Raw genomic sequence first — 12,363 nt, forward strand, 5'->3', positions numbered from 1 at the left:
AAATTTCTGTCTATTTTATGGAGACTATTGGATATTTTATTGTTGTTTTAATTACCATACTTGTACGCTTTCTAGATTCATTTTATTTTTGGATGTAGTTTTCCTGTCCTGCAAGTGCTTGTACACATAAATATGCCAATGTATATATAATGTAGTCACATATTTTATTTCTCTTTTTTTCTTGATTTCATTTGATAGCAAAAGATATGCATCCTTCCAGTAATATGACCTTTGAACCAGGGTTGGAGCATGGAGTCCCATGGGGCCGTGACCTTTTTACTTTTGTGACCTCTGCGGCTGGTCACATGATGAGGACTTTGCAAAGGCCACGCAAAAACAAGCCATCAAAACGACAAGTCAATCATCGCAGGTTTCTGCATAACATGATACACAGGTAAAAATACACTTCACTACTACAGGTGTAATGATCTTGACTGTTCCCTCACAACAAGGGACCAAATTGATCTAAAAATCATTTACCTATTCAGTTTCTGTGTGATGGAATGACCTGTCAGACCCCCCTGACTGTAACCACCAAAACAAAAAAACAGCTTTTTTATATTCTGAACGTTTTATTGTTTAACTTTTTTTAACGTTAACAGTTAATTTCTAGACTCAACACTGTAAACACTTGCCATCATAGCTTTGTGTACAGTACTTGTTTTTTGGCTCTCAAAGGTCCAGTGTATGAAATGTAGCGCCATCTAGTGGTGAGGTTGTGAACTTTACCCCTCCCCCTTACCTTTCGAAGCACTATGGAGGTTGACACAGAGCTACGATGTTGTTACATTTTCACTTCTTTGCCGAAGGAGATCGCTTATTTACGAAACGCTAGAGCAGTTTGTCCATTTAGGGCTACTGTAGAAACAACATGGCGAATTCCGTGAAAAGGGACCCGCGGTGTATGTAGATAGAAATAGCTCATTCTAAATTACTAAAAACATAACGCTTCATTATGTAAGGTCTTTATACACCTCTGAAGACATAATTGTGTATATTACATTGCATCCTCCCAAAAAAATACATACAGCACCTTTAAGGCAAAATGTTTAATTTTTCCTTCATTTGTAATGTTAAAATGAAACATCTGCCCTCATACAGGAAATTTGCTGAAATAGAGGCTGCCAACCATCAGCTGGCTTCTGCTTTATTTTCAACGGACAAATCACAAAGTCATCTAACAGCCAAACCATCCGAGACAGATTATATTCCAGACCAATCCAAAAAACATTCAAAAAATGGTAAAATGCTTCATATTTTGAAAAAATAACTTTCAGTACTCATGTCTGACATGTTGGATGGTTCTGTTCCTCAAATTCTATTAAACATTGCATTTGATTTCTGCAGCTATTGACAAGTCAATAAATACAGATAAACCTGAAGCACCTGTTGAACAGCAAGAGGACGTGTGTGACCTCTGGACATTGGACACTCTTATGAAGACCCAAGTGACTGATAGCAGAGGCACAAATCCCAGAACTGAGAAGGCTTTGAAAAACAAGAATCGAATGGAAATCAACACTGGAAGCTCAATAGAAAAAGACACTAATTTCAGCTTTGACAGGCAACAAACATCAACTGATTTAGAAAGCTTGACACAAATGACCAGCAGTCTTTTGGAGGACAGCGTGTCCACCTGGATTGGAAGTATTGAAAGAATGAGAACGAATACAAAACCGCTCATCACCAAATGCTCTGATGTGAAGCCCCAGCACACATGGAATGACGTTCCAGAACTATCACCACCTTCTCCAGTCATTTCATTACTGTCGTTGGATTTGTGCGATCTGGAGATTCAAATGCTTATAGATGCTGACCACGCTACCCAAACACAAGACAGTCTACAAAGGGATATGGTGGACAGTTTTGACCTGTATTGTTCTGAAAATCAAGATGTGCAGATCTATGATTCTAAATGTACAATGGCTGAGTGGATAGTTGATGATGAAGAGCGTTGCGTACAAAATGACAACACACGTGTAAACTGTCTGGATTTAGGATATGACATGGACAACCTTACAGGTTCTGCTGGTGGTTTTAGCCCTCAAGAATTTGAAAATGACTTAGAAATAAATCCAATGTTAGGAAACTCAATGTCTAATTTGGACCAAAAAGCTCAAGAATTGAGTGTTCTTGGCAGTCAAGAGACCCAAAGGCGCATTTTCCATCACGATCAAGAAAACTATTATACAAGTCAAAGTAACATCCCAGAGGACCATTTTAGTCAGTTTGCACCCTGCATGATGACAAATAGAAAGGACGCGGGTTATTTGGCAACAGGTTTGTCCGTCAGCGACCAAATGGTCGCAGACTGTATAGGTTCGAGCCATATTCTGGACCACCAGCTGGACTGTCAGTCAAATAGGATTCAATTTGACAACTGGGAACAACAGTCTGAAAAGAGCACATACAAAAACTATTCGCAAATTCTAGAAACATATCAGCATCATATGTCGCAAGACACAAATATGAAAGATGCGGACAAGAATCTAACGCACAACAGGACTGGATCAGGTCTCCAAGGCACAATAATGGATGGCTCTTGCGTTGAAGGTTTTTATGATAAAGGAGAATCATCTTATTTGAAATTTCGAGGCAATCGGAGTTATCACAACTTTGAAGGCGTGGCTAGATCGTTCCCTGCTACAATACATAAGACCCACCCTACTCCGATTCTAACTCCACCTCTGGATGATGATTGGTTGTTTAGTAATATAGTGGCAGAGGGAAAAAGCATGACTGACAACTAGGGAATAATCACGTTTGTAAATTTTATTGTATCTTGAGTTGTAAAACTGTGATGTGATTTTATTCACCATTTCTGTGAAATGTTCTCATCTGTGTTGAAAAATGAATTATGTCAATAAATGATGTAAATTGTGTAATGTTTCTGAATTTTGTTATTCAGCATGTTGAAGGTGAACAGTTGCGTGTGTATGTGCATTTTAAAGAGGTAAAAATAAACCACACTGATTTAAAAAACAATGGTATATTAAAATTCACCCCAGTCTTATCTGATCATTATAGCAAAATAAACAAAAAAGTCAACTAAACAACATGATTAAAAATTCAAGTTCCACAGATGCAAAAAGACAACACACAATCCTCTTCATAAACCCATCTTCACTGGGGTTGTGATCCTTACATATTTTCTACTCGTGTCCACAGCATTTACACTGGTTCAAAGCTGTGTTATGAAGCACAGGTCGAGTATAACAAGACCTCTAATTAAAGACACATTTTGGAATTTGAGAACAATAACTGGGTTTCAGATTGAATCTTAGCAGCAATGCTGAGTTGAAAGGCAAATAGTCAAAGAAATTAAAGGTTCACTGTAAAACTTTGCTGTAGTTTTTACAGCAGGTTTACAGGTAACTTACTGTAGATTTAATTACTACTTAATATACTTTCCAATTAGTACTGTTTTCAATTACTTTAATCAAAATTAAAACACTTTGACTTTTGAGATTCAAAATGAGCAAGAAGAGACTGGCATTAGCACAGCAACACTGCAAAAAATGACATTCTTCCTAAGCATTTTTCTCTTGTTTTCTGTAAAAATATTGAAAACTTAAATTACGATACGTTTATTTAACAAGAAAAGTGACCCAAGATATTTAGTCTTGTTTTATGAAAGAAAAATAAATAAACTAGGTAAGTTCATGCTTAAAACAAAATTGTACAATAAATCTACAGCAAGTTACTGGCAAACCTGCTGCGAAATTACAGCAAAGTTTTACAGTGTTGCTATAATTTAGGAAAATGTTTTAAGACAAATAAGTAGAATTGGTGGAGGTTCACGGTGGTCTTGGCTTCTTTGATGCTGTCTGTCTAACAGCAAGGTTGTCTCCTTTTAAACACTTTACGTTGCATAACAATATCTTGATTTTGGGGATTGACATTTTATAACACCAAATTTAAAAAAATAAAACATTACTGGGGCAAGTTAAACAATTCATGTTTAAAGGTGTAATCCACATAACCAGTTAAAGACACAACAGAATCTGACATGAAAACCCTGCTTAGCGATTTACAGATATCAGTCTTGAATACTTCTAACATTCCCTAATATTTGAGGTTCAGTAGTTGAACAGGTCTGAAACTTGTTCTAATACTAGCATGTAGAAATACAATGATCATGTACAGTTTAACACTGCTACACAAACATTAAAGGAATAACACTAGTAAGTGTGTGAGAACAGAAGCAATGTATAAAAATGATCCTAATAATACAAAATCTATAAAATTAATTTTTAGTAACATACATGCAGTAAAGAAAGAATTTGACAAAAAAAATTTTTAAAGAAAAGAATTCTAACAAATTCAACAACTACACGTTTAATGTGGTCTGATAAGTGGGTTGATAAGAAGGATGTCAAATTTAAAATGTCCGTCTTATTACTTCATTTTCGTTTTATTTTTCAGATAATGTTTGTTCTTTCTTCACATTTGCGGCTTGCCCGAACTACAGGTACTGTTGACATGATGCACACAACTACAAAAATGTCCCTTTAGTCATCCATATGCCCCAAATTGTGCTCAACATAAAAGCTTTGATCCATAAACATTTACCACATTCAAAAACAAACAAACAAAAAAGATAATTAAGTAGCAGCCTTTAACCCTCGGGAAAAAAACATAATATGTTCAAGTGCACACAATGACAAAGAAAATCTTCATAACAGACCTCTTATTCTGTACTCATCATATATGCGTTTACAGATGTGTTATGTTCTCAAGATTGTTGTCCTTTGAGGCTCAATGCAGCACATCGAAGAAATTTTTTTTTATCCAGTGTCCTTGACTGATATTCCCCAACCGTACACTTGCAATCTCTTTAACTTTGTCCTGTTTCACCGAAACCATGACATGTCTACAGTATGTGCTGACACAAAAATCATACAAAACTAAATAAATACTGGAATTTTCTTAACTGATAAAAATGACAGTAGTTTCAAACTGGAGCTGATGTGTTAAGACATACTGTAAATAAATAAATCCTAACTACCTATATATGTCACTCCAACAAACGCTTTCTCTTTAGAGCTAACTAGGTAATGTTTGCATCCAGACGTCAGACGCCGAACTTCAGGAACTTGAACAGAAACTACTAATGTTATAATGACATTACAGCGGGTCCATTTAAAAGGTCTAGAAACTTTTACTGCTAAATCTACATGGAAGTGAAATCCGTCAGCTTTGGCTGTTTTTTAGTTTTTCGCCAGGATTTATTTGTTTGTTTTGTATATTTTACTTTCTATTCTGCTCTCATCATCTCTGAGATCAGGTTATGGCTAAGATATAAAAGCTAGCATGGATGAATGAAACTTGTAGCGTATTCATCTAATAAAAAAGCCATTTTTCTCTTTCTCACTTTCGGTCTTTGTTTTACCATAGCTTGATGTTTGTATAGGCCTATGCCAAATCACATCTGATTAAAAGTATTCATATGAAACAGTGCTATCATTTCTAAAATTTTAAAACACAGATATTTTAAAATAGCAAAGAGAGGTTATTCAATTGCTTAATAAATGAAATCGGAGTGAGAGAGAGAAACGTTCAATGGCTTGTGCTAGCACAGCTGATGTAAAGGATTTTAGTCCGAATCTGTTGATATGGATCATCTGTGCAACACCTAATGGCGTTTTCATCTGATTGCCATCAACATGCAAAATTCTCTTAAACACATGGCTTTTCATCGATAGAGAGCTAGAAGTGGCCATCGTGATTTTGCCACAACTAGCCTGATATACTGCACGGATATGAGGCTATGCCAATACACAGTACTTCTAGTTCCCAAAGAATTCTGGGAAATGTAGTTTTTCTCTTACTTAAAAAACTGCAGTTGTTGGAACTGCTTCGTTGCTTTAAATAGTACTATAAGAGCACTGAATAAGTTATTTTCCATCATACATGCTAATTCGTCAGTTCATTCAAATCAATTTGAACCTATCTCCAAGTTGTTTTGTTGTCAGTGTGACTGCACGGTGGATGATTGCAAAGCTATGTGTGTTAACTCAGTTAATCAGTCTGTCTTTCAAGCAGTCCCTGTCTCATTCAGCGTCTGTTAGGCTGTAGGGGGGCGGAGGGCCCAGGGCGTTGTCTGAGGGTGTGGGGGTACCCGGCGGGCCGCTGGACGGGGTGGGAGAAGCACCTGGATCCTCAGAATCTGAGTTCTCCTGAGAGAGATCATCCACCAGAGCCCTGCGGCCAGCACGCACCGAGAGAGCGAGCGGAGCTCGCCTGAGAAACAGAAAACATGTTAATATGCAGTTCATACACAACATACTGTATAATATACATTTACAGTGGCCTCAAAATATATTTGGATACTTGTAAACACACTTATGACACAATGTTTGAATATCATTGAATTCAAAATAAAATATTAAAGTGGCAAAGAGGTAAAAAGGTTTTCATAAAACTTCATAAAACCAACTTTTTGCAGACATTATTTTAATGATTATTGCCCAACTCATCGTTTTGGTGGATGCTTAGTGGAAATGTTATTATATTAATACTAGTGCTGTCAAATGAAATAATTGATTAATGATTCCAAAATAAATGTTTGTGTTTATATAATATATGCGTGTATGGTGTGTATATTTATGTGTATAAATGAAGAAATATAAACACAAACATTTATTTTGGAATCGATAATCATTAATCGATTTGACAGCAATAATTTTTAACACTTTAAGATATAAACACAAGTCCAAAATACTTTGAGGGGCCACTTTTCTGTATATCAACTAGATCAGTGGTTCTCAAACTCAGATGAAGTACCAAATAAATTAATACAATTAACTGCAGTTATTGTTCTGTGAATGTATTTATTACTCATGTAGCAGAATTATGAGAAGATGAAATAAAATAACACGAGTAGCCTGTTCCCGCTCTACATTTGTGCTGTTGCTATGTTACACATGAGCTACGATCATCCAATGACAAATCAACATGTGCATATAACTATATATAATATTGCACAAATATTTTGAATTATGAAGTTGTTTATCATGTATATAGCATTTTCAATTCAATTCAATTTTATTTATATAGCGCTTTTCACAATGTGCATTGTTCCAAAGCAGCTTTACAGGAGCAAATAAGAAAAACACAGAAAGGTAAAACACAGCACAGTGCATGGTGTTTATAGACCAAGCAAGATCATTCTAATAAATAATATCTAATAAATAAATAAATGCAGTCTCCCGGTGAGCAAGCCAACACTGCATTTTAAATTTTTATCATGTATAAAAGCATTTTACGCATATCCCAGTTTGAGAACCACTGAACTAAGCAAAAGCAAACTGAAAGAGATAAATCTCTGAACTCTATGAGCCTGGGATTAGTGAAGAACTACACTGTCTAAAGACAAGAAGTGACCCACAATTCAATTCTAGATTTCAGAATCAACAGCAGAATCTGTGCTTTAATAAATAAGATACAAAGGACAGAAAAACTCTCTAATCTTCCAGAGCACCTCTACACACCATCAGAATCAAGAGGGGACAGAAACACAAAACACAATTTCACACTTAACTCTCTCTCAAACACACACATACACATGAAATAAACCTACTGTTCTGACTTCTGGAGTTCGCTGATGCTGAATGGATTTAGAAGACAAACACACACATATGGATGGACACACGAGTCGATGGGTGAATGAAACATGCACATACAATACAACATGAAATGGATTGTTCACATGTGAATGGGTTTATGTTTCAGTGGGTTTATGGGTAAACGCCTCTCACCCTCTTGTAAAATGTGAAACGGCACAGCTCACAGTTGTAAGCAGGTGACTGTGTGTATACCTGAGTTGAGATCGTAGTGAGTTGAGTTCGCGGTTCATGCTCTGCATGCTGTCACTCATCTCCTCCAGCTCTCGCTGCAGTTTCCTGCGCAGGGCATTGGAACGAGAGTTCTCCTCCTCCACCTCCTCTAACTGCCTCTTTAGCTGACGGAGACGACCCATAGATTTATCCAGCTGCACAGAGATGAGAAAAAAAATGTGTTTGTTTAAAGAGTTCCTGCTGTACTACATCTTTTAGAGAGAGGCAAAGTTGCCATTACCGTGGAAGTGTAAAAAGAAGACAAAAGCACACATCAACCTCAAGTGGGTGCTCGACCAAAAAAACGAATAAAGAATTGTATATAAAGTCGGCACAGCAAAGCTCCCAAAATATCAAAACTTTTTAATTAAAAGACTTTCGCATGGGGTGCGACAAGTCTTTTAATTAATACATTTTTGATAACCGTGGAAATGTAAACAACTAGAGTATACGTGATCTAAAATCATTACAATGCATTACTTTGAAATCACGGAGTAGACAAGGTGAGGAAAATAGCTATAAATCATATATACCATATAAATAAAAAAATCTGATCCTTTTTTGCTATAAATCAAAATTGTAACCAAATTAATAGGATTGGCTGATTTGGTTCTAAGTTTAAAACTCGCAAAAAAATTGTTTACAGACAATTACTTGAAAGAACTCTCTGAGTGGGGTCTGAACATCTAAGACCCTCTGTGAAAAATTCACATGATAAATGATTAATAATTAAAAGTAATAATTACATTTATAAAAGTAATAATTAAATGTGACATAACATTTCTGTTTTAAAATGCTAAAATCTTAAAACTTTCAGATTACTGGCAGGTTTAAATCCGATTTTGAAAACCAGATCTTTATTGTGGTTTGACACTTCTGAACCCCACTCTATACTTCTAGAATGTATGCAGCTAAAGAGAGAGGAGATGTTGAGGAGCACCTGTTCTCTGTACTGATCTGCGTGTCTTCTTTCATCTTCCACCTGTATCACAACCTCTTTTAGTTTCTTCTCTGTTTTTCTCACCAGTTTATTGGCGGCAGTTCTTTCTCTGGGGAGAGACACAGATGAAAGGGTGAGATCACATCCAACAGGAAAAACGAAAACACATTACTGATGTATTTCACTGTGAATGAATAATCTTGAAATTTAGTCTTTTTAAGACTCTCTGGAATAAATGATTTTGATTGGTCAATTATTCCATTCTATGGTCAAATATTTATTGGTAATAATTCCAAACAATAGGCAACCGTTTCACTCATCCCTCTGCAGTCTGTTCTCAAATTAAAAAAAATTCTTATGAATGATTTTATTTTTAAATTAATAAACAAATTATATGGTTTTTTTGCATTTGTATAATTTGTATATATGGCCCTGTTTTCTCACTGTCTCTCTTGCTCCAGTTGTTCTTCCATTGATTCTATCTTGGCCTCCAGGGCGGCGACACTGAGTCGATGTTTTCCCTTCACAGCCCCCTCCAGCTCACTGAGACGAGTCTTCAGCTCTTTATTCTGCCTCTCGAGGGTCTCACGTGCACTATCGCTCTTCTGAGCCAGGGTCCTCTCTCCAGACAGCTGAACGGTGAGCGTCTCGACCTAACAGAAGCAGAGATGTCACACGCTCTATCTCCATCTCTGTGGGTTGGTGTAGGACAGTATAGTGTGTGTTTATTGGCACCTGTAAGGCATTCTTCCTCTGCCTCTCAGCCAGTAGTTCTGCATTACTCTGTTCCTCCTCTAGTTCTTCCTCCAGCTGAGCGATCCTCGCCTCCAAACGCCGCTTCTCATCAAACAGTGCTGATCTACAATGAAAACGACATCATGATGAGTAAAGCTGCTTTGAAACAATGCAACATTGTAAAGCTATTTAAATGAAATTGAATTGAATTGACAAAAAATTGACTTAAAAAGAATCTGTAATGTTAATGCATGTGATCTGACAGTGCATATTCAATTTGTTTTCATCATCTTGGTAACACTTTACATTAAGGTACCCTTTATGAAGCATTTATAAATGTGTTCATTAATGATTAATAAGTCATTTACAAATGCATTATAAAGCAGTTATAACTGCATGAATAAAACGGGGGATTCTAACGAAATACCTGCCAAATAGTGAGCAGGTATAAGAAAAACAACATAACACCCTACAGTGTCCAGTCTGATGGCCTATATCGCAAACAACACCAAGATAATAATGAATCTGCTTTCGAGTCAAATAAATAATGAATAAATACATTTAATAAGCATTTATAACATGTGAGTTAAAAATGGCTCACTATTTGGCAGGTATTTCGTTAGAATCCCTCTTTTTATTCATGCAGTTATAACTGCTTCATAATGCATTTGTAAATGACTTATTAATCATTAATGAACACATTTATAAATGCTTTATAAAGGGTACCTTAATGTAAAGTGTTACCATAATCTGTAACAAAATCTAATCCTTCTCTGCTTGTACACGAGTGGGAAAAATTTCCAGATTATAATTATATTAGACTCCTCCAGTCAAATCCAGAATATAGAAAATGAATCAATATATCCTACTTTGTTAACCTCAATATTAAATGTTGTTTCCACCAATTTTACTACACAAGTAAACGGTATTCAGTATTGGATATTCAATTAATCTTCTTTGTTGAAACACAATGTACCTCCAGAGGAGCACATAACCTCAACACACACACATATAAATACTAACTTTCCATTCGCGGTATTGACGATTTCTTCTGATATCTCATCTCTCTCCTGCTGGGCTTGTCTGCGTTGTCTCTCAGACACAGCCAGATCCTAAGAGAAGGGCAGAACATAAGAGCAAATAGCAACAAATCTCTCTTATCGAGTCCTCACATGTGGGATAACAAACCTCTGTTAACTGCACTAGTTCAGCCTCCAGAACCTGCAGACGTTTCTCGCTGTCCTTTGCCTGGGCGACAATCTCATCTCGCGCCAACTTGGTCTCATCCAGCTCACGCAAAAGTTCCTTCAACTGAGTCTGATGGGTGGGAAGTTAACAGAGAAGAAAAGGCATAATTGTCTGTGGTAAATATTTAAAACGTGTGACATCACAACTCTCTGCCACCAGTGTTGGGTAAGTTACTCTGAAAAAGTAATTAATTACTAGTTACTAATTACATATTCAATAATGTAATTAGATTACTGTACAAGTTACTCCTTCAAAAAGTATTTAATTACTTATTACTAATTACTTTCTATATCCTACATCAACCTTGATGAGTTAAGTGATTCAAGGATAGACATGAAACGGCTCTTTTAATTCATTCAAATAAATAATATAAAACTACATAAAGTATTATTATTAATTACAAATGTGAGAATTATACATTAAAGCACGGATTTTAAAGTTAGACTTTGAATTTTGATGTAAATTCCTCTTCTGCACACACACATATTACACAAAGTATTTAGTTTAATTACATCAAAAGTAACTGTAATTAAATTACAGAAAAAATAAGAGTAATCCCTTACTTTACTTTTTCAAGGGAAAAGTAATTAAATTACAGTAACTAATTACTTAGTAACTAGTTACACCCAACACTGTCTGCCACAAACATTTCAATCTGACAAACCTGGAGACGCTTCATCTGCCGAACTGCCTCCTCTCGGCTCCGATTGGCTGCTTCCACCTGAGCCTCCGCCTCCTGCAGCTCTGTCTCCAGCTGTTTCTTGACCGTCAGCGCCTGAGCTCTCTGTGTCTTCTCTTCCTCGAGCATCACTTCCAGCTCGCGTACCTGCACACGACCAAAGAAAAAGACTGAAATTGAAGTTCAAGCGCAGAAAGAAAAAGACACCGAAATCGTATTAGGTATCAGATATGATGTCATTCCTCCACTGCTTCATTCTACCTGTTTGTTGAGCGCTCGCCTCTTCTCTTCTCCTTTCTCCTCTTTAGTGCTGATCTCCCTCTCAAACTGGGCTCTAAGTGCCTGAAGGGTGACCTCCAGTCTCAGGCGAGCGTTCTCTGCCTCGGTCAGCTCATCCTCCAGCTCCTGGGTTTGTTCTTTTAGAGACTGAGCTTCCGTTTCCAAAGCCCGTCGAGACCGTTCCAGCTCATGAACCTGAGGACGTTTGTTCACTGATCACTTCCCACACATTACAGAATATAAATTGATAGCAAATTAAAACCAAGCCGTACATTTTTGCCCACATCATCCTGGGCGTTGACCAGCTGTTCCATCTCAAGGCGAAGCTGCTTATTGGTTCTCTCCAGTTCATCTCTTTGCTCTGTGGCTTCCTGCAGCGCTCTGGAGAGAGACAGGAAGCGTGTCTCTTTCTCTCGGCTTTCTGCTTCCGCTCGGTCTCGTTCCTCTAGCAGCCGAGCGCTTACTGCCTTTTCTTCTGCCAGACACTGATCAAAGGTCAAGGACAAAGAGTCGTCAATACATTCACACAATCATCCATTAATTCATTTGCACATTCTATTAAAGGGACAGTTCAACTAAGAATTCTGTCATTTATTCACCATCATGTTGTTTAAAACCTGTATGGTTCTTTCTTCTGTGGAACA

The 12,363-nt window shown here is 36.9% G+C and overlaps 1 protein-coding gene across 5 annotated transcripts in view; it reads right to left on the reverse strand.

Annotated features, from left to right (window-relative positions):
* Positions 1–2,770: 2,770 nt before the first annotated feature.
* Positions 2,771–12,363, reverse strand: part of myh14 (myosin, heavy chain 14, non-muscle) — a 32,303-nt gene continuing 22,710 nt past the window's right edge. For all 5 annotated transcript variants that reach the window (XM_057339456.1, XM_057339454.1, XM_057339453.1 and 2 more), the window contains 10 exons: positions 11,992–12,204; positions 11,702–11,914; positions 11,426–11,587; positions 10,702–10,830; positions 10,537–10,625; positions 9,514–9,637; positions 9,223–9,431; positions 8,779–8,887; positions 7,821–7,993; positions 2,771–6,243 (listed from right to left, as the gene is read on the reverse strand). In XM_057339456.1, the coding sequence (XP_057195439.1) occupies positions 6,054–6,243; positions 7,821–7,993; positions 8,779–8,887; positions 9,223–9,431; positions 9,514–9,637; positions 10,537–10,625; positions 10,702–10,830; positions 11,426–11,587; positions 11,702–11,914; positions 11,992–12,204 (1,611 nt within the window). In that variant the 3' untranslated portion in view covers positions 2,771–6,053. The remainder of the gene's footprint in view (positions 6,244–7,820; positions 7,994–8,778; positions 8,888–9,222; positions 9,432–9,513; positions 9,638–10,536; positions 10,626–10,701; positions 10,831–11,425; positions 11,588–11,701; positions 11,915–11,991; positions 12,205–12,363) is intronic.

Source organism: Triplophysa rosa, linkage group LG8 (assembly GCF_024868665.1).
Source record: "Triplophysa rosa linkage group LG8, Trosa_1v2, whole genome shotgun sequence".
Classification (NCBI taxonomy): domain Eukaryota; kingdom Metazoa; phylum Chordata; class Actinopteri; order Cypriniformes; family Nemacheilidae; genus Triplophysa; species Triplophysa rosa.